The sequence below is a fragment of the Pogoniulus pusillus genome, chromosome 2 (genome assembly GCF_015220805.1).
Source record: "Pogoniulus pusillus isolate bPogPus1 chromosome 2, bPogPus1.pri, whole genome shotgun sequence".
Classification (NCBI taxonomy): Eukaryota; Metazoa; Chordata; class Aves; order Piciformes; family Lybiidae; genus Pogoniulus; species Pogoniulus pusillus.
In genome coordinates this window covers 42,952,046-42,979,526 of record NC_087265.1, presented here as the reverse complement: position 1 = coordinate 42,979,526, position 27,481 = coordinate 42,952,046, and the positions used below count along the sequence as shown (strand labels likewise).

The window sequence follows — 27,481 nt, the reverse complement described above, 5'->3', positions numbered from 1 at the left end:
GCGCTGCGCTCTGGGCCGCGTTGTTCTGAAAGCCCTGCGGCTGTTCCATCCCTGTTTCCCATGTGAATTCTTTTCCGATCACTCCTCTTGACGGTGCGAACGAGTGAGGCATTAGTGTCTGCGCGCACCACTGTGCTTTTACGTGTCTCCGGGTCCTGCAGACATACCGTAACTTCCTGCGCATCCCACAACGCTTTCGTAGGTGGTTTGCTCCTCGGCGGCTGCCGTAGGCTGCTGCCTGTCAGCTGGCGGCGCCTTTGTGGAGCGGCGGAAGCAGAGCGGGTGCGGTGGGCGAGATACGGCTGGAGCCTGAAGGAGGTCCCGCTGCAAGGTGTGCGAGAGTCCCGCGGTGACTGAGCTGTGTTTACCGCTGCTGCCCCTCCCTTCTTGACCCAGCCGCCTAATAGTGGGGACTCTGTTTTTGGCCTAGCCCTGTCGAGTGAGGGGCGCGGTAACAGGGTGGGGCCAGGAGGCGGCCCGCGCCGGGAATTCGCCCTCAATAAGTGTGGGGGTATGCGGGCGAACCTTTGGAGGGTTTTGGTAACATTGTCCTCTCCCGGGCTTCGGACTGTGGTAAGGTCTTGCTAGGCTTCCTGTCCCATACGTCCTGGGCGGGATTTGGGTGGGGAGACGGCTGCTGGCGCACCTGGTTAGTACCCTTGTCATCTTAAGTTGGGGTGAGCTCTCCTGTTTTGGGAGGCGGCCTGGTTTGCACAGCTTGCTTCCCTACCTCGGTACTGGAAAAATTGATGGGAGCGGAAATCCATGGTGTGGCGGTGACACGGGAATGTCATTTGAAAATGACTTTCCATTTTGTTTGTTAACACTTAACAAAATAGATGCATATTAGTCCATACTACCCTACATAGTAAGGCAGGCATGTGAGGGTTGCATCATTCTGCATCCTTTTCAGTGCTTAGACGGGCTATGTAAACACTGACATAGTCTTAATTTTGAGTTGTTGGATAATTATTACTAATGATTAATCTGGTATTTTTATTATCAGGCTTAGCATGACAACATTTATGGACCCCTTATCTGTTGTAGAACCACTTCAGCAGTTTCTTTATTATTTGGGCTTGCTTAAAACCAGAAAAAAAAAAAAGCTTTTTACTCATCCATTGACAGGTTTATTTTCATACCTGTGTTCTAACTCTTTGTTAATTTCTGAGGTGTTATTTTTCTCTCACCTTTTGTTTACTGCAGATCTTGTCTGGTTTTAACCGAGTTACTTCTATAGTAAGAATTTTTGTAGTTTCTCTTTTTTCTAATTTTTTTAAAAGATACACTGATTTCTTGGCAATGTACCCCAAAAAATGGAGAAAAAATGTAAAATGCATATATTCAAACTTTTCTTTTTTGCTATCAAACTGACTTTGCCTTGTAATCTGTAGTAATCCTACTGCATCTTTTGGTCTGTATTTTGAGTCCTACAACTCTATACGAAGGACATATGGATTGCATACTGCTAAGTTGTAGCATGCCAGTACTTAAATTGTTGAAGTGAGAAATAAAAGATAGATGCCATGTTGGTACCCTGCTTGCTGTTTTCAGTCTTATTCTTGACTCGTTATCTTTGCAGAATCCTATGTCAAGACCAGACAGCCCCACCTGAACTGTCTGATAGTTCTTTCACAGTATCACAGTATCACCAAGGTTGGAAGAGACCTCACAGATCATCAAGTCCAACCCTTTACCACAGTGCCCAAGGCTAGACCATGGCACCAAGTTTTCAAACCAGTTCCTTCAAACAACAATAGAAATACCTTAGGAAAGAATGGATGCTGTCATCATATCCTAGTTCTCTCTTTTAGAATCTAGAATGTGTTAAGTGAAAGAAGGGTGGAAAATATGGAAATGTGTTGGGTTGTTTTTGTTTAACTATTGTTGTTTTAAGACTTTACACGGTCTTGTTTAAGTAAGTTAGTGCAGTTCCTTTAATGATAGTTTAAAGGAGAGCTGCTGTCTTTAAAAAATCACCACCAAAATATTTTCCCAAAAGTAGCCAAGCAGAACCCCCCCCTAAAATGAAAACAAAAGCTAGTAACAAACGGTGCTTCTGTTGATCAGTTTCAGCCATGTCTGACAAAAGTGAACTGAAGGCAGAATTGGAGCGCAAGAAGCAACGATTAGCTCAAATCAGAGAGGAGAAGAAAAGAAAGGAGGAAGAAAGAAAGAAAAAAGAGGTAAGATACCATTTTCTTTTTGAAATGTGACTGTTTGCATATGTAACTTGTCCAAGATGTAAGGGCACGCTTAGTCATTTTGCTGCATGCTATTCAGTGAGTGTCTGTTTAATGGTGGCTTGCTGATGCTAATACAGCACTTTCATTTTCTGATAAGAGCAAATGTCTGCTGTTTACTTAGAATTATCCCTGTGGTAAGTTAGATTTTAATACTGGGTTTTAGTCCTATACATGCATAGTTTAGATTCTTAAAAGTACCTGTGTGCACAGACTGTCATTAATCAAACCACTGTGAAGTATTGCACAGAACCTCTGTTTAACGAGTTGCAATACTTGGGGTATTAATTTCTGAAGTGCGTTTCTCAGGGTGTCCATTTGGATTGTCTGACTGGCAGTATTATTACTGTAGAAATAATGTGATCCTTGACTGATCTTTAGCCTGAGTTTTAAAATCAGAGCCACACTTGGGCTGTATATGTTGCTTGTGTATTACACTTGCCTTGTTAGCAGTCTTCTGCTGAAGTATGTTACAGTTGGTGATTTATAATCTGAATTCAGGAGAATTATCGTAATTCACAAATGGAACTTTTGCTGCAATATGTTTGTGGTTTGGGCTACATTTTCAAGACTTTTTTCTGTATTTTGGTTATGATCTTGGTCTAAATTAGCTTGCGGCTGGAGACTGAGCAGCTGCCAGCTACACAGAATTGTGTTGGAATTCCAAGACCTTCAAAGCTCATCTAGTCCAACACCCCTGCAGTAAGCAGGGGCATCTTTAACTAGACTAGACTGCTCAGAAGCCCCATCAAGTCTGACCTTGAATGTCTCTACATGATTTGGGCAAAGAGTGAAACACCTCAAATTGTATTCTGATGATCTTATAATAATGCATTCCCTACATCTGAGATCCCACGTGTGATTCTCAGCTTGTCAGTTGAGAACTTGCTCTAAAATCTGGGAGTTCCTTTAAAAAAAAAGAACTGTGCTAAAGATGAGAAACATACTGTGCAGTAGTGAAACATGGCATAGAGATAGAATATCTTTGTCTAGATTTTGCTGCTTCTATTAAAGACCTGTATCTGGTGTATTTGTAGAATGAATTTTTGTATTTACAACAATATTCACTTGCCAATAACTAAGTTGTGAACACCTTAAGCTATTAATTAAATTTCTGTATTTGAATGAGCAGTTAAATGAGTGGAAAGATAATGGCATGTTCAGCATCTTTCACAGTAGAGATTGTGTGATTACTGGATGTGGAGATGGGAAATCTGGAAGATAGTAACTCAAAAGTGCTGTAAACCTCAAGTTACTGCAATTTTTTTTTCCTTCCTTTTTGTCTTGTTCATTTGTTTGTTTTTGTGAAACCCTTCTCACTAAACACCTTGTTGATATATTTTTCTTTTAAGAAATGGCTGAAAATGCACACATGGACAATCACCACTTTCACATCTTGCATGTTTTCTTCATTGCTACTTGTTAGCACATGCTCAGTCTAGCCAAGTGTCTTAATTTTTTTGACCAAAGAGGGATGTCTGTTACTGTCATTTCTTAGAGTTGTTTTAAAGTTGGAACAATCTAACTGTCTTCAAAATATGAAGGCACCTAATACTTTTTTTTTAGATACTGCTTAGCATTAGTGCAAAGACAAGTGCAAAGAAAGATTTGGCAAATAAGATGACCCTTTTTGCATGTTACATATGTCTTTTAAAGATAGTGCCAAATTTTTGTGGTTCCTATCTGCTATCTATAGATACCATCAGAATCACTAGAAGCAAATATCTAATCTGCATGGTGGTAGGTTTCAGTAGAAGCCATGAGATCTCAAAATAAATGAAACTGGTTTTAATACCTGTTAAGTGCTATAATGTAATAATTTATTTTTAGACTGATCAGAAGAAAGAAGTACTTCCTGTACAAGATGAATCCGATCTTGAAAAGAAGAGGAGAGAGGCTGAAGCATTGCTTCAGAGTATGGGGCTGACTCCTGAGTCTCCTGTTGGTAGGAATGTTAATATTAGTTTGGGGGCTTTTGGGCTTTTTTGGTGTTAGGTTTTTTTGGGCTGTGGTTTGTTTGTTTGTTTATGGTCTTTTGTTTGTTTTGTGGTAGAGAGTTTGGGTTTGTGTGTGTTTTGGTTTTGTTAGAATTGTGGTATTTATGTAACTAGAATGAAAGTTCTTGGCTTTTATTTTCAGGGGTGTACGTGTTCATTTTTATGTACTGTTTGGAGTCACTTAGTTATATATTTGTTGTCTAGGGGCTGGGTTTTTTTTTAATTTCCTATTTTTCTTTCACATTATTCTTCTATTTTATTTTTCCTGTCTTTTTTTCACACTGACAATAGTTCTGATGATTTTGCGCAGAGTTGACTTGTTTTCTTGACTTGTATGTCAAATACCTGACTGACTTTGATGCAGTAATACCAAGGCCAAGTAAAAAACTTAACTGTCAAGGATGATGATTCATATCTGTGCCACTCTTGTATGGGTTAGCATATTGGTTCTTGTTTTTTGCTCTTATATAGTCTTATCTGTCTGGAAGATGAAAACCAAAAACCTGGGCTGGTGGGAGGTGTCCCTGCCCATGGCAGAGGGCTAGAGCTGGATGACCTTCAAGGTCCTTTCCAACTTAAACCATTCTATGATAATTCAACTCTACTTTTTGTCTCTAGATCTAAAATCTAAGGGATTTCAAAGTTATTTTTCAGTTTTGCTCAATGGTGGGTGTCTATTTCAATGGAATTTGCAAATAAAATTGTTATGGATATAGTATATCTGTGACTATGTCTTCGTAATTGCTTTTGCATAGTCCTCAAGTGTTCAGAAATGAATGTGGGAGGAACACTGTTATGCCTGTTCCTGTTCCCAGTAGCCTCAGCAGTCACTTTGAGTAGTTTGAACTGTTCTCACAGTTTAGAGATTGTATTTGGACAGTGTTAGTACTAGTGCACAGTGAACAATTAAGTAATTAGTTCTTACCTACTTGAGATTTTGTTCATCGGACTAGTAACAGTTTCCTTTGAGGCTCTGCTAAGGCAGCTGATAAGACTTGCACTAATACATGTAGTTTTTATTGTTTCAAATAAAAGTCCTCAGAGCAAGTCATTGCACAGACTTAGTTTGTGAAAAAAGTTCTTTAAGGTCCTGTTGTGTAAGACCATGGCATACTCCTAGCAGTGTTGTGTTTGATTCCATTAAATATCTACTTAATCACTGCAATCACATGCAATTTGTTCCATTTCATTTCGAAATATCTGGACCTGATCTGGTACCTAAATCAAGCTAAAATGACCTATTTACTACCTCACAGGAGTGTGCTTGAGGCACAGGCTTGGTCTGCTGACTAGATACTTGCAAAGTATGATAGTACAGTGATCAAACACTTGAACTGAAGCTAACTCACAGCTTAACAGCTTGGTGTACAGATAGCTTGGGTGCACTTTGTTGGTGTAGGTGGACAATTTTCTCTGTAGACAATTGTATTAAAAATTCATAAGGCAATTCCCACCCTGTTAACTGCTGGAGAGAGGTAATTCTTATGGGAGAAGGGACTCCAACAATGTTTTTGGTGTCTAGTATGGTCACAGAACGTCAGGGACTGGAAGGGACCTTGAAAGATCATCTAGTCCAACCCAGATCAGATAAATCAGAATATATCTCACAAGGTCTTTTCTGGCCTAAATGGGTCTATTACATGAGATTCAAGTAAAAATTTCTTTCTCCTGAATATATTATGTCATGCCACGCCACCAGCACTGCTTATGATGCTGTGCCATTCCTCTGTTACTTTCTGCTCTGTTGACCAAGCCTTTGAGGAGCTATAAAGTTATGGCTCTTGCAACTAAGATACACCCAAATTCCAGTCCAAGTCTGCTGAGTAATGCAGTGACCTGTAACTGTCCACTTACTCCCTATTTATGTCCTTCCAAAGCATTTTGGGGACAATTAACAGACATCACCACATGGGACATGTTTAGATGCAACCAATTGCACTAGTCGTTATATAAGAAGCCAGAAGTTAGTGAGTCCCAGTAACTTTCAAGAAGGTAGTATAGTTTCATCCTGTGTAGGTGAAATTTTACCTGGACTTTCAGTAAGACTGTTGGCCTTTAAAATGGGTTTCACGTCCCTTAGGGGAAGACTTTCTTCAAAACAGTTTGTCCCACAAGAGGGCACTGTGGCATCAAAACCAGGCTCCTGCTTCCTCTGGCCTTGCTTAACTGCTAGATAGAGCTGACTGACTTGTCTAGTGGCAACCAAGATATGTTTCTAGTGTTATGTCTTCAGTTAAGAAAGGGTGACATCAAAATATTCAGTAGGTGGCAATGATATATATTCAGTAGATAGCAATGATGAGTTGAATATATATCCACATTCATATGTACACTCACACTTATGTGTGTACAACATGTAAATGTGTTTAGGTGTGAATTTATGAAATATAACTCTAGACCTGTGTAGAAGCCTCTTCTGTAAGAATGAGTTTTAAATTAATTGAATTATTTACTACAATCTGTAAATTTAGAGTAGAATTTTTGTTGGCCAGAGCCATGTCTCTATTTTGGGTAGGTTAGAAGCATTCTTCAGAATTCACAGTGCACTTGTGATCTCAGGAAATTCTCTACAAATGCTGCAGATCTAAATTCAAAATTATCCTTTGCATGACTCTTGGCAGACTGGATACCAATTTATGTGCATAACTTGTGTTCAGTTGATTAAAAGCTATTCTTTGGGGTTGCTAAGGAGTGAATATACATTCACTCTATTTGTGTTTTGCATATTGCCTATAAGAGTCTTCAACACACATTCTGCTTCTTAAGCATAAACCTGTTCAATTAAATAACAAGTTTCACTATTTCTAAACAGGGAAGTTGAAAGAAAAACCAAAATAGCTTTGTATTTGTATCAGATTGCATGATACCATTCACTGCTATGTGTCAGTTCCAAAAAACATGTTGCTTTTTAAACAGTAAATGCAATTTTCATCTGCACCTAAAAATGGCTTTCAAGAAAAGGTTTCTATAGAACAGCACATGTCTTTGTAAAATGTAAATAAAGAAAATGCAAAGATCCCCCCAAAGCCAACACTGGAAACTTCCTAGCAATAAACATGATTTATGTTGATTAGATACAACCTAGAACAAAAATAACAGTATGGTGTATGACAAAGCCACGTTTTCTGGTCCACACTTCAGTGATTATGTATTTTAGTTTAGTTTTTCTTAGAAATTATGCACTGAATTTATGTCAAAACTATGTTAACAACTGTCTTCCTTTTATATTTAAGCAACATGATTTAGTGGAAGTTATCCTTTGCAAATTAATGCCATCATTTGTCAGAGCTTCAGTTTGAAAATGTGTTTTCAATTCATTTTCTTTTAAGTGTCTCTTTCCCTCCATATCTTTTTGTATGCCCCAGATGCATAAATGCCAAAACAACTGCATGAAAGTCCAGCATGATTGTTAACACTGTCTTTTCCCCTCTCTTTCTACTGTTCATTTTCATCCATGTATTTTTTGTTTGCCATCACTTTTTTTTTTCTATGCTTCATGTTGAATTAATTTGAAAACATCCTAAGCTGTGCAACCTCTGCGAATAGTAACAGCGGATACCTGTCTGTTTCACTATTTAGTCCCTCCTCCTACCTCTCCGTCTTCCAAATCTGTGAGTACACCAAGTGAGGCTGGAAGTCAGGACTCTGGAGATGGCGCTGTTGGATCTAGGTATGTCACTTCCCTTGCCATATCCTCCCTTGTTTAATGCTTATATTCTGAAGTTTATTACTTGATTATAATGTAATGATGTGTGCAGTATTATTATTGAATCTGTGAACAGTGACTATTACAAAAGTACTGAAAAATTTGCAGGGTAACTACACTTTGTAATCTGAAACTGCTATTTAAACTTGTATGTTTAAAGTAAAATGAGTCTGGATATCTTGTGGTAACATTCTTGTAAGCAAGAATGTCTCAAAACTGGAGAAATCAAACTTCTGTGCTCTTCACAGCTCTTTCTAATGAAGGTTGTGTGCAGAAGATAGGCTCTTTCCTCTTTCCCTCTATTCTGGTTGCTCTAATAAGGCACTGTCTACAAACTTGGCCTTGCATCTGATTTTAGTTTGTTTTTTTTTTTCTTTTTTGTCTTTCTTCCTTTTACTTGGAACAGTTTTTCTTGTTACTTCAGTTTGCAGTCATCCTTGTAACATGAATGTACCACTCTCTTATTTGGCCAAAAGGTAGCACTGTGTTAGTACAGCCACATGGTTTTGGTTGGTTCTAGTGCTCACCCCATTGATTGGTTTGACCTTTTTTTGTGTGTGTGACAGTTTGAGAAATGCTGCTGTAAAGAAAGTCAGATAATTATTTCTGTTAAAATAGGAAATCAAGATGGTAAGATGGGTAATGCTGCTTCCAAAGGATGTTTCTACTGTTTCCCATGCACAGTCTATGAGTAAGAGCAGTGTTTGCCTAATTGGTTTTGGTAACTTTTCTCATCAAATTAATGTATTCAAATCTATGGAATATGCATTATGGATGAAGTTTAGTTAAAGCAGTTATGATCAGTTAACTTTTGTACTTACACAAGTAGTTCTGGAGACAGTGAATGTACAACTTTGAAACATCTTGAAAAGACTGCAGTAACATCTGGTGTGTGTGGAGCATGCATGCATAACTACATGTTTAGTTATGTATGTGCTACCTACACAACTACATACAATCTTAATCTGAAAATACTTAAGGTTCTAATGACTTGAACAAATGTAAGTTACAAGGTACCTATTTCTAAGCATTTTAACCATTAAGTTAAAACAAAATATATCAGGCAGCAGATAGGAGCTCAAACTGATTTGTTTTGTTGCTTTTTCCTCTCTGACAGTGCCTAGATAGGACCTTGTTCATAGAGTATTCACTATGCAATTGAAGTTCACCTGTCATCTTCATAAAGAATGAATATAATTGCTCCTTAGCTGAGTAAACAAAGTTTTCTAAAAAAAAAAAATTTGAAATCTGTGATTATTACTTCTCAAAATGTCATTTTGTGTTATTTAAGTGGATTTTAATTCACTTCCTTCTTTTCCAGAAGGAAAAAAACAAGGATTAAGTTTAAAAAAAATCCTTTCCATTCATTCACAATTTAAATTCAGTATGAAAAAATGTGTAGGCTGTGTATCTCTAGTTGAGTACCATGTTGTGTACTGAATTTCTCTTCAACTCAGGTGTGCTGTGCTCTCCATTCCGTGTTCCCCACACATAGTAACATAATGTTGTATGCACAGATTTTCTTCTGAAGCCTTAAGAAAACTCCTAAGCCTCTATAGTTTCGTGCATTTGCAAACTTTAAAGATAAATCTGACTCCCAACAATTTCCAAGATGTGGAGGCACAAAAAAAAAAATATGGTTCTGAAGGCATGGAGTTAGGAATTTACAGCTAAGTTGAAGACTGTATAGAGTCACTGTTTGAATTCCCATGTAAGTATCTCTGATTACTAGCTAACACCCTTCCCCTCCTCCAGCAAACAAATGGCTGTATCCTAGTGTGTTAGCACAAGTTTGTACAGCATTCTGAATGTACACAGACATACACTGCACCCTGTAAGTTCGTGGAGAAGGTTGAACTCTGTGATTCCCTAGCATTATACCTGGCATTTCACAGATGACTTTCATAGCAATATGAAGTGCATTAGAAAGCCCAACTCATACCACTGAGCTTGATAATCTTAAAACAAATGCTTTCATGTTATTGGTCTGTGGCTGTTTGTTCTCTGGCCATGCTGCAGCTCTACTTTACAAAGATCACAGATGATCTCCTCTGTTTAGTTTTTTTTCCTTTGTGATGAATCTTGACAGTAACTTTACTTAATAATCAGCAGGGCAGTGTTCAGAGTGTGTTCCTGCTATTACTTCCATCTTGCTGTATTTTAATTAGGAAAGAATTTTTCTTCCCAGTTTGGTACAGTTCTTTCCCTCATTTTGTCAGTTAAGATGACAATTCAAAATTTATACAAAACTTATTGTTTGGAAATGAATTCAGTTGGGCTGCTTCTAGGTAAGCTTCATATGATTGGTTTAAATGCAGCAAACACTTTTTAGAGATCTAGGGAGTGTTAGAAAAATGCCAGAGTACAAAGAAATTTGGGCATATGTGAAAAAATAGGAATTTTTGTTCACCGAAACTTACATAAATTCATTTAACTTGGGGCATAGGAAACACCTGACAAGCAGATGGAACAGTATTTTACATCATTCTGACACACATATGTTAATTTTATCTCAGAATGTTAACCTTTTATTTTAAAATGATATCTCTAACAAAAACTTAACTGTATCTGCACTGCTTGTTGACCTAAACTGTTTTCAGAGTCCGATCATCCTTGCTACCACTGAAGCAACTGTTGAAAGTTAAAACAGTATTTTGACAGCAGGAGAGCAACTTCAATAAGGGCTGGGTCTTAAGTAGGCACAGAAGTTTGAATCTTTCTTTTAAATTTCTGGTCCTTTCCCTAAGTTCCTTGCAGGTGGGCTTGAAAAAGTTGAGAAAATGTTTGACAAGTATTGCAGCATTTGAATCTCTAGATAAGTAGTCCTTTGCAGAAGCACCATGAAGGTTGCAGTTGTGGTGGTGATATGGTTTTGTTTTGGTCTTCTTTTAATGTACGATTGAACAACATATGAGCAGTATCCAGCTTAAAGTCTCAGGCACCAAATTAAACTCCAAGAAAAATAGCAGAGACTTAATTGCTATGAGTATACTTATTCCTTAACTTTCTGACATATTGGTGTATTTTCTAATGCACAGAAATAAGAAAGGTTTCACAAATGTAGTTGTTAAGGTACTGCTGTGGATGCAGTGGCAGCTGTGAAGCATCCTTTGATAAATATGAAGACAGTGGCTTTATAATTCATAATCGAACTGTAATTTAATTGTAGTGCATGGCATACCTGTGTTTGCAAGTTTTATGGCATTGCAACTTCAGGAATTCTGCACCTGTTTTGTAAGAATGTTGTATAGAACTGAAAAGGAAAATTATGTTTTATCATGGTAAAATGCTACCACTTCTCCTGTTAATAAAACGTGATTTAAAAGAGTAAGAGCACTGAAGAACATCAGGGGGGAAAAAAATTCCATGTTCATCTCTTAATCTCTTTTGCAAACTTGTTTTAAAATTCTGCCTAAGCCTGATAGCAGGCAGTAGGCTAAGTGAAAAGTTGTCAAGAAGATACTAAGCCTAACTTAGATTTAACTATCCCTTCATATTTCTTCTCATACAAAAGTGGCTTGAAATGGATCTGTTCTGTCATTATTCCATATGACTTTGAAATGTGTTATTAATCTAAAGCCCACTATTTCTAAGAGATTTAAATATCTTCAATAGAGTAGGCTCTAAATCAGATGACACTTACAAGCCCAAGGCAGTGCTTAACCCCTAATTACTTCAATGTCACATCTTGGAAACTCTAGTACTTCTTCATCCCAGTGGAAATGCAGTTTTGCCCCTCTACCAAAAGGCGTATGTGTTGACTCATTTCCTTTGCCAATATGACAGTTTCCTACACATATTTACTGCTCTGGGCAAGATTGCATTTCATTAACAAATCTGTCTTCATATGACACAAACAAATCTGAGCAGATCTTTGAAAGTAATTTGAAGTTTTTGATTGTTCCTGTCAGCATTAAATAATTTTATTTGGCTCTCATAAAAGCTATGTTTATTTGCAGACCTTTAACTTTCAGCCTTTAAAATAATTCCATTCTTTTCTAATAAGCTCTGAATTCTGTGTTTGCTTTTTAACTTTTGTATTTACTGCATTTATTACTGTACTGAATATTTGCTGCGTTTCCCTTAACTGATGTTACATTGCTTTGTTTCCCGTGAATGATGAAATGACTATAAGCTTACTGTAACTCTAGCATTTCATAGAGTGTATTTGCTTCACTAATCTCTGGCCTTTTTTGCTAATGCTGCATGATTGTTCAACCTGGGGTATCAGGACGCTGCATTGGGATACTGATCCATCAGTTCTTCAGCTCCACTCTGATTCCGATCTGGGGTATTGCATAGATTTCTTATATTCCCTTTCGTGTACTTATGGATAATAAGAGTTTATTTTTTCTTTAAGACTTCAAGTTGGTAAACTGTTCAGTAAGTAACAGAAATTCACTATCCCTAGGCTTAGTGCAGTTTTCTTGCAAAGGGGAATTGATATTATTTAACATACATAAGGTGCATATTTCTAATAACAAAACTTACTTATGCTTTTCTTGGAGTGTTTTGTTGGCAGAATGTAAACTTGTAAAAATGTTTCTCTAAGCCAAAAGGCTTTAACTGTACTTAAAAATCAGAAGTACTCTAATCTTTTCTCATAAATATGTTTATAAAAGCTGCAGCACATTAAAAGCACTTACTAAAACCCATATCATGCTATTAGATTTATGATTCTGCCCACCAAAACCTTTCCAATGGGGATATTCTTTCTTTTGCCTTTTTTTTCCTTACTTAGGAGAGGGGTGGATAATAAGAAACTGAGTTTGATACAAGCAAATTGGGTTTGGATCATTGCAGTATTATTACAATAGATGCTGAAATTAGCTTTTATAGAAGGTACCAATGTCTGAATGTTATATGGTTTTTGGAAGTATATTATGTGTTTGTAGTTTGCTGCTATCTGTATCTGTTTACAGCATCTTTTCTAAGCTAAAGTCAGGAAGCTCAGGCTTTCAGCATCATGTTGTGGAGTAATGTTTATGACTAAATCACTTAGCAGTGTGTGAGTTTCAGATTAGGCTTGCAGTTCTACGTTCTAAATAGTGTCTTAAACGTAGATAAAAAAGGTCAGCAGAGGTAAAGGGACTGGAAGTTCTTTTTTTCTTCAGAATAACTAATTTAGTTTTTAAGCTTTAAAATCCTAGACACATTACTGTATAAACACGACTCGTGAGCAGATCTGTTGCACTGAAAACAGGGATATGTTTTACGTAGCAGTACCCTGCTCAAACACAAAGAGCAATACTTAAGCCATATCCCATAATCCTTATATATATTTAGACATTTGCAACAAAAAGATGTACAAATAGCAACTGATCTTTAACAATAATAATAAAATATTAGTCACGGCCATGTGTTACCTTCAGAGATAAATTTCCACTGGATTTAAACTTGACTAAGCAGTGCTGTGACATGACAACTGGAGTATTATTATAGGCAAAATGTGAATTAATTCATGAAGTTAAATCTTTTTTTTTTTCTGATTTCTCTATTAATTTTATGTAGACGTGGACCTGTTAAACTTGGAATGGCCAAAATTACACAAGTTGACTTTCCTCCTCGGGAAATCGTTACGTACACAAAGGAGACACAAACACCTGTTATGACTCAGCCAAAGGAAGGTGAATGGTTAATTTGTTACTATGTTTTTCTTTCTTTTTTTCCATTATAATAACAATGACTGACTCAATTTAGAACCAGCATATTTGCAATCTACCTAAATTCATGTAGGCCTGGCTTCAGAGTTACGTTACTGTCATTCTGCATCTAGTTTACCATTAGAGTTGTTACTAATACATGGCATTTTCTTATTCAGATCAAATGTTAATTAGCTGAATGAGCTGACAACTAATAAATGAAAGTGGGATACATCTCACATTTATGACATTTAAGAATGCACACACAACTTACTCAAAGGCTGTGTACCCTCATCACAAACTTGGCAATTAAACCTCCAACTTGTAAGCATTTGAATTCTTGTACCTGTAGATTGAGATATAAAAGTAGTAACTAATTTAATTATTAACCCATACAGTTTCTGTTCTCAGCAGCTGAAAATATGCCTTCTTTCAGTCACGTTTCAATGGCATTGCAGAAAAAGAACTTAAACAAACAAACAGTTTGCTTTTCAATATTGAAACACTTTAATTTAGCTACAAGTGAAAATGCTAATCATGCCCTAGCTGGTATGTAATTCCACAGCAAAGTTTCATAGTTGTTCAGTGTAACTGATGTTGAGTATGTGTCTTTGATAGCAATTTTAGGGCATAACTCTACATTTGTAATTTTGCATTTTCCTGCCTTGTTTTTTTTTAGTATGTGAGTTTTTGCGTGTTTATGCAAGGAGATAAAAGCACTTTTTAAGACCTGAAGACAATGCTCAACTGAAATCTTATGCTGATGTTCCCAGAAACTGCATAATTTACCTGAAAGTGTAATACAGATGATGCAGAGTGTAAAGTGTAATACAAGTGACACAGAATTACTGTTGTTGCTCTAGTCTACATCAATATGCCATTCTTGTCTGGAGTGTGTCTTGGAGTCACTTTGGCAAGTTTAACTAGATTCAAATGACACTATGAATGAATTTAAGTGAAGGAGGTGGGGGAGGGGAGAAGGGAAAAGAAATTAAGTAAATTGCAGCAATACTTACCATACTATTTCTGTAGCAGCTGTTCATTGTTCTAGTCTGAGGAATACAGCAAAGACACATCCCTCTCCTTTTTCCTGGTTTTTTTTTTTCTCTCCCTTCTCTTGGCACATCCTGTTCTGTTTTTCAGGTGTTGTGTCATTCTGATAGAGTAGTGATGGCTATCTTTTGTTTAGGGACCAAATACATCTATGTGGGCTTGAAGTGTTTTGCTATACTTGTTGTTGTTCTCTCTTATCCTGTAACAAATAAGCCAAAGTGTCTAAGTCTCTGTACCATTACTACCCCTGGGTAACTTTTGCCACCGTTATAACATGTGCATCCTTTGTTTAGGCTGCTCTGTTCCCCAGCATCCCTTTTCTGCCATCTCCTTTCCTGCTCTCTAAATCCATTTGCTGCTTCCCATGATGCTATGTATAGCACTGCTGCCTGTTTCCCTCATTGTCCAGTTTCTGTGGACATGTTGTCTTAGTTATCATGGTCAATGGTTATTAGGGGCTGTTCAGCCTCTATTTGACGTGTTTGTTCAGGCAGCAGATTTTTGGATCTACTCTCCGAGAACAGATTTGAAATTGTGTTCTCCTCGCACACATTTCTTTCCAGCAGGCAGCAGAAGCAGTTTCAGCAACAGAGGTGCAATTCACATGTGAGCTCTGGTATATGTCTTAATGTTCTGCAGGCTCCATGTTGGCCACCATGCAGAGTACTGTTACCGTTGCTGCTAAAGCTTTTCTGTTATTTATACTTTACTGTTTGAGCTCTTCCTTTGTGATTTGGCTAACATGTTCAAATGCACACAGAAATAAATTAGTCACCAGTAAGCCCATTAAATATGTATTATGGGTGCTTGAAGTAGCTAATCCAAAGAAAGGTAGGCATGTAGAGGATTATGATTCTGCTCAGCTGTCAAAATTAAGGCTTTTTCTGAGCTATCAGATTACCTGTTTCTTAGCGCTGCGCTACGTCATTGTATGTGTGCAGTCACAACTAACTGCAGGCAGTATTTACTATTGCTTTAACTCTACTTTTTGAGGAATTTGCATCTAGTAAAGTCTCCAAGACATAGAATATTAAAGTCACAACTGAAAGGGAAAAACTGTTTTTAAAATGTAGTAAGAGTTTGGTGTGTAGGATTGGCTTCATGGGTGCTGTTACAATGAATGTAGCATTTTCTGGTATTTTAAAAGGAAAGTATGGCCCCATGTATATTCATGTGTTGTTCTGTACATGCCTTCAATGTCCAGTGAAATATAGATGGGAAAACATGATACAAAGACATTCAGCTTAACAAAAGCCACCCATTTCACAGATGATTTAACTTTGATTAACTTACTCTGCAGCAACAGATTACTCAGACAACTGGAACTTCACTGCTAGGTGCAGCCTAATTTACACCACCACTTTCCTTTCTCTCTTGCCAAAATACAACACAATTTTGATGTTAACTCGAAGTAAATATTCAGTGGTTCATTAAGCCAGTTATTTTTAGCAATCATTGACAACAATTTTGTCTCTGAAGTAGCTGCTCTTTCTAGGCAATCATTGCAGCTCAATTTGTAACCTTAGATGCCCTGATCACCTGTTAGAAGTAACATGGAGATAATCCCTTGTGGGATATAAGTGTTGGTGTGGCATAGAGTCCTGTTTCCTGATATCATGATGCTCTTCTAAGTCTTAACAGCCTTCTTTAAATGTGAAATTATATTTGGTATATTGGCAATTAAAGTGGCATAAATGCCAATAGGTACAGCCAGTAACGAATAAGGAAGGAGAAGTCAGGCTGTGCTTTTAAGATTTCCAAATTTGTATTGCTGCCCTGCAATAAATATGGTACTTGTATCATGGGTTCTCCACTTATTAAATGTGGAACTTTTTCAGAAATAATATGTCCAATCTGTCAGTGTTGTCTGGGTTATATTTACTGTCATGCCAATTACTTGGAAATACCAGCACTTGGCCTGTTATTTAATAACTTCAAGATAAAGGAGAGACAAGAGAAGTAATTAAACCAAACATTTCTTGTCTTTTTTGCTGCCCAACAGGTTCATGCTGTCTTTTTTTGATTGTAAACTTCTGAAAGAAAGCATCCTAATTTCAGATCAGAAAGCATCCTAGTTTTGGATAATGAGGACAGGAACTTGTCAATGTTTTTTTGTGTTGTGGTGGGCTGTTATGTTGGTTGGTGTCTTTTTTTTCTTATAGACCCTTCAGTGAGAAAGTTTGACTATGACTATTTTCTTCAGAGAGAAGGTTTTAGATTTATGTAGTTACAGATAAATCACAGTGAGATGACATGTTCAATTTCAAGTCTGATACTTAGAGAATATTAAAATAAGTGCTGTATCCTGCATTTAAATGCAGTCATATCAGCTGGCTGTATGCAGTGGAAGTACTATGAAGGAATCCAGATCTCTGTATAATATATGCCATTTATGTTTCAAACATTAAAAGGCAGGAGCAATCAACTATATGATCTTTTGAATAAAATATGTAGATTAGAAGGTCACTTAGCACTAAGGGGTTGACCGTCTGCATTTGACAAGAATTTGACTCCTGTCACTGAAAATGGTACTTAGAATCAGTGTAGTATGACTAATGGGAGGTTGGGCTGAAATTTCTAATTTGGGACTTTCAAAGCTAGAATAATGTATCCACAGTGACCCAAACCCAGATATCTAAATTCGAAGGCATCATTTAAATCTGCAAGATTGATTGGCAGGGTGAACAGGAAAGGGATTTTTCTCCAAGTGGCTGTAATGCAAATATGGGGTCCTGTGTTGTTTGTTCTGAAAATCATGTGTGTTAACTCATAGATTACACTTTTTTAATTACTATGCACACCTATAGAGATTAAAGAAATCTATTTGTTAGATTTGCTACGAGCAGCCCAGTCTCCAGATTACGAGCCTGCTGTAGCTGTGTGAGCCCATCTAAAAGGAGCAGTGTCTTTCTGTTTCTCTCTGTGATTATTTTGCCCAAAAAAGCTTTCATTTTTTTTTAAGTAGCACAAAAGCTGTAATTGGCATGCTTTGTAAGGAAGTGTCAATGTGCAAGAGAGTGGAGATCACTAAGAATTCTTTTACGCGTTCTTTCCCCTTTGCACCACCGCCTCCTCAGCAGGGTCACTGAGATCACTAGCTTTTCTTGAAATGGCCATTTTCACTGGCAGGTGCATTATACCCTGTATTTTCAGATTGTTTTTCCATTCTGAATGTTTGGCAGGTTGATTGCTCTGGCTGCATTGACGGAGAAAGGGCTGACAAATGCGGTTGGGCTGGCTGAAAAGACAGTGATTACTGTTTTCCTTTGCGGCTGATTGAGGCCCTTGAAAGGAAAGATTTTAACCTTCACCATTTGGTTCAAAAGTATGAGCATATATTGAAATCATTCATGCCATTTATCCTAGTTCTGTAAACTTGTCAGAACGTAAAAATCGCTCAATTTCAAGTAATGTAGGATTGGCATACGTCATTATCATTTTGATTAAGTTGGAGTTTGTATTATTGTGTGCATTATACAGTGTCATTTAAAGCTTTCTTTCCTGCAGGTACAGTTATATTTTTATTGCCTATACTATGGAGTTAGAAAGATTTTCAGACCTCTTTAAACCTATCACTATGTGTGTGGTTTGGCAGCTGGTATGGCCTACAAGCTGTATTTTGTTTGCAGGGTAAAGGCTTGTCTGTAGACCTCCTGGAGTGCTGGTAATTGCGCAGGCTTGCCATTGGGTAAAGACATGATTGGAAGCAGTCAGGCAGAAAAATGTTGTGCCATCCCATTGCCACCTCATAGCAGAGAGACAATCCTAGCAGTACCATCTGGTTGTTGCTATCTAGTCAGCTGGCCAGGCTGCTGGGACCATGGCTTGGCAGCTGGTTCCCATCCCTTGACTACTCTTCTTTTTTTTGTGTGTGTGGTGTTTTGTTTTATGGGGTGTTTTACTTCTTTTTCTGTTATCTAACTTTGAACGTGGGTCAGGGAGATGGCTGCAACAAACGAGCCTAGTCCCTGTTGAATACTGTCTCATTACTTGTGATGAAGCATGCAGCAGATTTCCTGCTGCCATTCCCTTATAAAGAGATGACATAGCTGTTTAACCAATATAAATAGTCTTTTCAAAAGCTTATGCTAGAAAGTGAATGAAGAAAAGCTGGGAAATGCATATTCCACAACATCAAGTAATTTAAAGTTATTTTCTGGTTTACAGTATTCAAAGAATAAAGTGTAGAAATGCAGAAAGTGCTGTAAAACTTGTCAGTGTTCCTGAACATTAACATTTTATCTTATTCGTTGCAATTAGGGAAAACACATTTTGCTGTAAAGTTCTCATTGCCAAACATGATACAGATAATGAGACTTGCATTTAGAATGTCAGAAAAAAATGTAATCTCCCTGCTATTATCTTTAGCAAAATTTGCCTCTTGGAATAGCAACCTGAAAGCTAATGTAAGCCATCTTCATGCCATGTGAAGACCCATTAGACTCTGATGGTTTCAGATCACAAGTAAGCAGCTGCTCTGTAGACTATTTTAGACATTTGACTTTTCTTTATTCTGCAGCATTAATGTGTCAGTACGTTACACAGAACATGCATCCACCACATAGTTTTGTGTGGAATCATAAATGCTTGTAATGGAGATTTTTTTCCACTTTGGATTCTTTGCAATTTCTTGTGTCTTAACTTCGGTTTATACAACTACCTAAGTCAGAGCAACTAAAATCCAGGTGTAGACAGTGTTCCAGCGATCTTTTGGTGTGAGATAAATGTTATTGTGGGGACCACATTTTACAAATACAACAATTTTAAGGTAAATGATACCAGTTACTTGAGATTCATCGGGAATGTTACTTTCCCTCTTTAGAAATAATTGACAGCCTTACCATGATGTTTCTCTTTAGATGAAGAAGATGAAGATGATGTGGTTGCACCAAAACCGTTAGTTGAACCTGAGGAAGAAAAAACATTAAAAAAAGAGGAGGAAGAAGAAGGTACAGTTCTCCTTAAAACATTCTGAGTGTGCCCTAAAGAAAGGCATCACTACATTTTTAATTTTTTCTTTCCATTAAGTTCAATTTCCACATTAACAATCATCCAACAAAATGAGATGTGAAAATGTATTTAAAGTCTGTAGATGTTAGGAAACAGGTTTTCCACCACCGTGATAAATACTCTGCTTTTCTTCCTTGAAAGAATCTAGTGAAAGTATGCAGTCCAGACAATGTACATCTAATTGTTTTCCAGCTGCCCCACATGAACTTACAGAAGAGGAAAAACAGCAGATTTTGCATTCTGAAGAATTTTTAAGTTTCTTTGACCACTCCACAAGGATTGTTGAAAGAGCCCTTTCTGAACAAATCAACATTTTTTTTGACTACAGTGGAAGAGACTTAGAAGACAAAGAAGGGTAACGTGAACGTTGAATGCTTTACTGTGAATGTGCAATATTTATAATTGAAAAAGTGACCTGAGGTTAATATCTACTAATTACCTTTGTAGAGAGATTCAAGCAGGAGCAAAACTGTCCTTAAATAGGCAGTTTTTTGATGAACGTTGGTCAAAGCATCGTGTCGTCAGTTGTTTGGACTGGTCATCTCAGGTAAAAAACAATGCTTTCTTTAAGCAGTTTTCTGTGTAAATTCTTCTGTCTTGACTCTTCTATCATACAGGCTGGGGTTCTAAATGTGTTTCTTATGTGCTCCATGGTTTGCAAGATGTAAACAGATGTTTATCTCTTGTGAAAAGCAGCACAAGGTTTGTGTCATGAAGAAAGTCTTTGACATATTTGTTTCTGGTTTTATGGACTGCTTTGTAGAGGTTAAAGCTCACTAAAGGAGCTCACTGGGGTTTGCATTTAAAAACAAGTTCTGATGGAAGGGAAGGCTTCAGTGTGTATGTTAATGCACATGTATGCTATAAGCTAAGTTTTGAAACCATTACAGTTTTAATGAATAACTTCTCTTTTGTTATAACATAAGGCACATTTAGTGCCTCAGTGCCATGGTCTAGTTGATTAGCTAGGGCTGGGTGCTAGGTTGGACTGGATGATCTTGGAGGTCTCTTCCAACCTGGTTGATTCTGTGATTTAGGTTTTTACCTTGTGGGGTTTTGTTTGGGTTTTTTTTGAGCCTGTTTTTGGCAAAAGAAAAGAATTCTAGGATTGTTTGGACCATTAGCTAATCAAATTGCTCACTCTGAGTCTTTCTCACTTGTTGTACAGTACCCAGAATTGCTTGTAGCCTCTTATAACAACAATGAGGATGCACCTCACGAGCCTGATGGAGTGGCCCTTGTATGGAATATGAAGTACAAGAAAACTACTCCAGAGTATGTGTTTCACTGCCAGGTACGATGCTGATGATGTAAGATTTTAGCTGATGAACTTGGACAAGTACCTTCCTTGTGCTTGTCAACATAATGATTTCATTGGCCTGGCGTTTGCTTCAACCACATGTATGTGCAGACAGATGTTGATAGAGATTTTAGTTCAGAACCATTATGTTTCAGAATTTCTGACATCATTCAGAATTCAAGCTTGTTTGAGTGTTCAATTCCTTAATTTATTTAGAAACCAAGAAATCTTGTGCAATGGTTGAACCACAAAGAGGGTTTGTATGTGAAGGGTTTGACTGGGATTATGTACTTTAAGAGCTTAGTTCACTGAATAAAATGAAGATGGCCTGAGGAGATGGAGCAGAGATGAAAACTAGAAACATATGTGTCAAGAAAAAGACAGATGGAGGTTTGCTAGTTTTCTGAAAGATAAAAACATGCAAATGTCTTCCATTATGTCATGCCTGGTACAGCTGCATCATTTTCAAATTGCCATAATTCTTAAAAATTACATAGCTGAATCAAAATTGTGTTCTCAGATTACTGTCAAAGCCCAGGTTGCAAAAGTAACTTCATTGTATTGAAACAGATGTGTACATTCTCTAAGAAAATGACCACAGAATGTGGCAAAATGTTATTAAAGTCTTGTTCCTTCCCTTGCTAACAAACTATGCCAGCAGTTACACACATATACACAAAAGAAGATAGTAGAAAATCTGATTTTATGAATACAGATTAGAACTACAGTAGTTGGGGCCTCACAAAGGGTTTGTCAGTCCTTAAGTAATTGGGCAGTGAAATAGTGTATGCAGTAAATCTAGGTAAAGAAGTTACTCTGATGTTTGGTCCCATTTTCTTTCTTTTTTTACGTAGTGTCACTGAATGATAGGTTTTTTGTGTATTTTATTGGTTTAGTTTTTGTGTTTTCCTTTCAGTCAGCAGTGATGTCAGCTACATTTGCAAAATTTCATCCCAATCTGGTGGTTGGTGGCACATACTCAGGCCAAATAGTGCTATGGGATAATCGCAGCAATAAGAGAACCCCGGTGCAGAGAACTCCGCTTTCAGCTGCTGCTCACACGGTAGGAGTCGAAATCTCTTCAGGGTCTTTTCCTTATTGAGATGTGTTTAACCTCTAGGAAACTCTGGCCAGTGCACTTAGACTGGTAATTCTTAAATGTTTATGTCCATATGTGGCCAGTGCTGTCACTGGAGAACCAGGCTATTCATATAAGCAAAGTGGCAGAAAAACAACTGTCAGCTTCATAGGGGAATATTTCTACCCTACTGGGATCAATCTTTAACTCTTTGTTAAATGGTGAAGTTATATATTATACTGTATATTTACTGTACCAGAATTGGTTGTTACTTGGAAATTCCTTTTTCTGATAGTATTTTGCATTTCTTAGCACCCAGTGTACTGTGTAAACGTTGTTGGGACCCAGAATGCTCATAATTTGATTAGTATCTCAACTGATGGGAAAATATGCTCTTGGAGTCTGGACATGCTTTCCCAACCACAGGTAAGATGACTCTGGATATACATAGTATCTGTTGTAAAAACTGCTATGAATCTTAAAAGCATTGATAAACTTATTCCCAACACACAGAATTATACTTAAGGTCCCCACCTGTGGAATCAAATATTCTCTGTTGGGTTTTTTGTTGTGTTTGTGTTAGTGGTGAATACAATTATAACAAGAAATAATTTTCTCATTCCTGCCCAGTTTTGTACAAATAAAATAAAATAATAAAGAAACCTCAAACATTTAAAGCAAGCAAACCACAACCAAAAAAAAAAAAAAAAACCTAAAAAAAACCAATTTCATAATAAAATACTAAGCAAGCAAATAAAAACTCCCACAACAGAAAAGAAAGCATCCTACTGAGAAATCTGAATGACTTTGTAGGTGTTACTGTTTCAGGGTTGTTTTTTTCTAAGTAGGTTACTGATATTTTCACTACAGGATAGCATGGAGCTGGTTCACAAACAGTCCAAGGCCGTGGCTGTTACCTGCATGTCCTTCCCTATTGGAGATGTGAACAACTTTGTTGTTGGCAGTGAAGAAGGCTCAGTGTACACTGCATGCCGTCATGGCAGGTGAGTACAAGCTTCAGTTACTGAAAGGAAATTAAAATAGTGAAAGGATGAGTCCCTGCATGCTTCACATGCCTAAAATTATTTATAGCACCTATCTGAAAGAGTTTAAAATAGCTGAATTCCAGTGCATGCTTTTTCTGAATGAGAGCTTCATTAAGCAGAACTCAAAAGCAGAACTTGGCATACTGTGCTGCCTTCAGTGACTAAGAGCTGTTTGTGTTTATGAGGGTAATATAGGTCAGTGTGTTTTTATTCATTTGAATTGTAGCAGAACATTCCAAACTTCCTAAGGATTCTGTAGGTAATTGTACAGTAACATCACACACAAATGTTGACTTGGCTGCTTTTCTCCTGCTGTCCAGTGCATTTTGAAATCATCTGACTGTATCTTATCAAGAGCTTTCTTAAATATAATTGAGCATCCAGGTTTCTTCACAAATACACATCAGCCTTGCTGCACAGATTTTTGGTTCTAAAATATCCAAATTTGTATCACTTCTGTGTAACATCCTTCCCATGTGTGCTGTCCTCCTTTTACATGTCTTCTGATAGAAGGCTATTAGGAAAATATAGTTACCTGTTTATGTCTGAACTCTGACCATAAAGTATGTGCAGCTTCTCTTAAGTCAGTTCCTGAGGATTGGATTTTCTTCTTTGTATGAATGGAAGTCTTGGCTATTGATTGGAGAACAATGTGGTTAAATGTGTGGACTGGTACCTGCTGAATGAGTCTCTTCTCCATGTAATGTATTTTGGCACCTAAGGTTAGCAGAATATAGATGTTCAGGTCCATATTCAAGCCTAGTTTGCTGTGATCCTGAAATGACAAAGCCTTTTCCAGTGGGGTGACATGCATACAAAGCTTCCTGTGGCTATATTTAAATTGCATTTCAGTGGTATGTGTGTCTGAAGCTGTATGGTTTCCAAATAAATTAACCTTGTGTATATATTATGAAACAGCAAAGCTGGAATCAGTGAGATGTTTGAAGGACATCAGGGACCAATCACAGGTATCAACTGCCATGCTGCAGTTGGACCTGTCGACTTCTCACATCTTTTTGTCACCTCTTCGTTTGACTGGACAGTAAAGCTTTGGACTACTAAGGTAACTTAAACAGATAGTTCAGTGTTTGTCTTTGCAGTCCTTAACACAAGGTGGTGCTATATTGTAAGCTACTTAAGAAACTGGAGTAAACCAAGGTCGAATCGTGTGAAGCTCTCCAGGTTCCGAGCAGCAGTCCTGCAAAAATGAGAGCTGATGATCAAGACTACAGTTAACAACCTAAAGCTTTGCTTTCGGATGGTACATCGTTTGTATCCTTCCAGTCCATTCCTTTCCCCTTTCTTATCAACAAGGATCACAGTGTAAGAATGTAAACCATGTTGTAAAAGTAGCAAAAGGCAAATGTTTTTCTTACAGTTGTAGTGTCTGTCATTCTCATTGCCAGAATTGCCTCTTTCTCTGTTAGTTTGATGGTTTGAGGAATGCAAAGCAGAGGAAGTAGAGTTGGAATCCCACAAATAGTCTTAACTGTTATCACTGAATTATCATTGGCTCAATATATAAGATCTTAATGCATTAAGTTTACAACCTCTTACAATATTGGCTTGCTTCATAACTTGTTTTATAACAGCAGTCAATAAAAAGCTGCATGCTTCAGAAAGCATCCCTTTAATAATAACATGAATTTTTGGCTTCATTCTACAGCAGCTTATATTTTGACTTGTAAAAAAATCATGTTTTATTTACTGCTGACAATGCTGTTACCTTCTGTATTTTGCTTTGCTATTAGCTTTATGATTTGAAGTGCAGGGTTTAGACATTGCTTTATGTTTGTGTTTTTCAGAATAACAAACCTCTCTACTCCTTTGAAGACAACTCAGATTATGTTTATGATGTGATGTGGTCTCCAACTCACCCTGCCTTGTTTGCCTGTGTGGATGGGATGGGCAGGCTTGACCTGTGGAACCTCAACAATGATACTGAGGTGAGGCTGTCAGGCTAACAGCCAGGTGTAGCTGGAAAAGTGTTGGTATGCTTTGCAAAAAAATATGAGAAATTTACCACAGCACTTGGGGGTTGGGGTTGGTTTTAGGTTGGTTGTTTATGATTTTTTTTTTCTGGGGTTTATTTGTGGTGGTTTTTTTCCCTTGTTTGTTTGGTGGTGTTTATTGTCATTAAATACTCTGTAGTTCCAGTAGCTTCAGTGTAATGCTGATCCATGCTGTGAAAGTGATTACAGGCATCCCCCAAGTATGGCCTTGGCAGCCTACAGCTTAGCTGTGAACAAGCGTGTTGCCCATCTGCCACCCTTGTTCCCTGTGCCATGTTAGTATTGCCACAGTGATACTGCAGTGAGATTGTAATTTGTTTCTAAGCTCAGCTGCGTTTCTGGTTAAGTTGTAAACTTTAGTATTGTTTCCAAGGTTTAAATGTTGGAGGCAGGTGAGAGGAAAAACTTCACACATACTCAATACTTTAAACCTTGCCTTCTTAAGATTGCACATAGAAATAAGAGCAGGTGAGTGGGACCATATGTCAGCCTAGGGCTTCAAATAGTAATTACCTGGACCTAGCCTTTGGACAAGATTTGACCTGCCAAAGCAGCTGATTTCATCCCTGCCCTTTGTCACAATCTTTCTTGAGAGCTCAGGGCTCTTCCTTGCTGTATGACTGAATGCATGTCTGTGTCCTGCCTTATGACAGGAGTGTAGATGTGCTTCTTGATGTTTGTCCTTCAGCCAAGGGACAGATGTTTTGGTCCTATCACTGGTGGCATGTCACTGTCACAAGCTTAAAGCCACTTGGAGACTGCATCAGTTAATGTTGGGTGCTTCTTTTGCTACAACACTGACAGACTAAATGTGTTCTGTGATCTGCAGCTTCTGGAGTCCTCAAATATTTTTAGCAGTGTGTTTTAAATGGATATAGGTACCAACTGCGAGCATCACTGTGGAGGGCAATCCTGCTCTGAACCGTGTGAGATGGACACATTCTGGGAGAGAGATTGCTGTTGGTGATTCAGAGGGACAGATAGTTATATATGACGTGGGAGAGGTACGTATACCATGTGTTGGGCTAAGTACATGACAAAACACTCAAGTTTGGCTTGACTTTTTGCTCTTAGAATCTTGCTTTTAGAATTTTCACTTTCAACTTGATGTTTCCTTGTTGCCTCTCTTTCAGGTATTGTGGTATAATTTTGCTTGGCTGTCAGCACGCTAGAAAACGTAAAAGTTTTATTGTAAGGCTGGTCAAATAAGGTGGAAGAATCACTGGTTTTGTTTGCAGAGATTTTATATTCTTCTGAACTGTGGCAGGTGAATTTCTGACCATAGCATGAGAAATACCAAACAAAAAAAAATTGCAGTGTATCAGTCTTTACTTCCTTCTTACAGGGAAGCTGTTGTTATTGCAAGGATGTGTACTGCATTAGTAGGTAACTAATTGAATGGATGAGGATATGGCATTAGTATTCCTCTTTGGAGGCAGTCTCTCAGGTAGAGACCTATCATGCCAGCTTGTAATAGTGTCATCACATCCATACAGAATTCTCAGTTCTGCTTCTTTTCATAGTTGGAGCTTTTGACGTGCAGGCTATTTTTTAAAGTTAGGCTACATCAACGTAAGCTTTTCTGTTGTAACATTACTGAAGCTCTTTGCTGCTCCAAAGGAGCTGAGTTCCTGTTTGTCAGTCGGTTTCAGTAACGCTGTCTTTGTCAACAGCAAATTGCCGTTCCTCGCAGCGATGAGTGGACTCGGTTTGGTCGAACGCTGGCAGAAATAAATGCGAACAGAGCTGACGCAGAAGAGGAGGCTGCAACCCGCATACCCACCTAGAGCTTTAAAAATAGGCAGCAGTGGTAGACTTGGGAATGATCTGATACAAATCTTTAAAGTATAAGCATGTGTCAGTTCAAATAATAGCTTAAGGGAGGAATATATGAATTCAAGTATGGACTTGGAAGGAGTATAAGGATCGTTGAAATTCACTTTTTACAAGCATAGTCCTGGTTTTGTGTAACTTTTAATACAGTTAACTGCAAAGAACTTGCTGAAACACTAACCTGGTGTAAATTTGCTATTAGGCTTCTGAAATTTCCCCTTTGTAACAGTATCTGTCTGAAAAACTTAAAGGTTCTGTTTCTAAACTTTCTATATCACATTAGGGTAGTAAAGCTCTGAAACATTCTTTAAGTTGAACTTTGCAAATTGCCCATGGATCTGCATGCATGTGTTCCATGTTTCATTGTTTATATATAGATAAGCTGCAGGCTCTGGTAGTGGGTAATATATGTGAACAAAGATTAAGTCTGTAGTTACAAACTTACTTGATAATTGGACCTGAATTAACGAAATACATATTTAATACCAAGTTCTTTTGTTTGAATCGGTACATTAAAAGGTGAGATTGATTGACAAATAAATATTGTATGAGGACATGTCA

At 37.6% G+C, this 27,481-nt stretch overlaps 1 protein-coding gene across 5 annotated transcripts; it reads left to right on the top strand.

The window, feature by feature from the left end:
- The first annotated feature begins 188 nt into the window (after window positions 1-188).
- DYNC1I2 (dynein cytoplasmic 1 intermediate chain 2) lies at window positions 189-27,481 on the top strand. 5 transcript variants are annotated; one of them, XM_064162880.1, is made up of 17 exons: window positions 189-331; window positions 2,071-2,186; window positions 4,074-4,188; window positions 7,766-7,910; window positions 12,178-12,237; window positions 13,458-13,573; window positions 19,501-19,590; window positions 19,844-20,006; window positions 20,099-20,198; window positions 20,820-20,945; window positions 21,868-22,014; window positions 22,342-22,455; window positions 22,900-23,033; window positions 23,994-24,138; window positions 24,881-25,021; window positions 25,966-26,091; window positions 26,761-27,481. In XM_064162880.1, exons 2-17 carry the CDS (start codon window positions 2,079-2,081, stop codon window positions 26,872-26,874), a joined length of 1,944 nt encoding a protein of 647 aa, XP_064018950.1. In that variant the 5' UTR covers window positions 189-331; window positions 2,071-2,078; the 3' UTR covers window positions 26,875-27,481. The 5 variants fall into 5 exon arrangements, with proteins under 5 accessions (XP_064018950.1, XP_064018974.1, XP_064018964.1 ...); XM_064162894.1 differs by having other exon boundaries at window positions 191-331; window positions 7,820-7,910; XM_064162886.1 differs by lacking the exon at window positions 189-331 and adding an exon at window positions 391-573.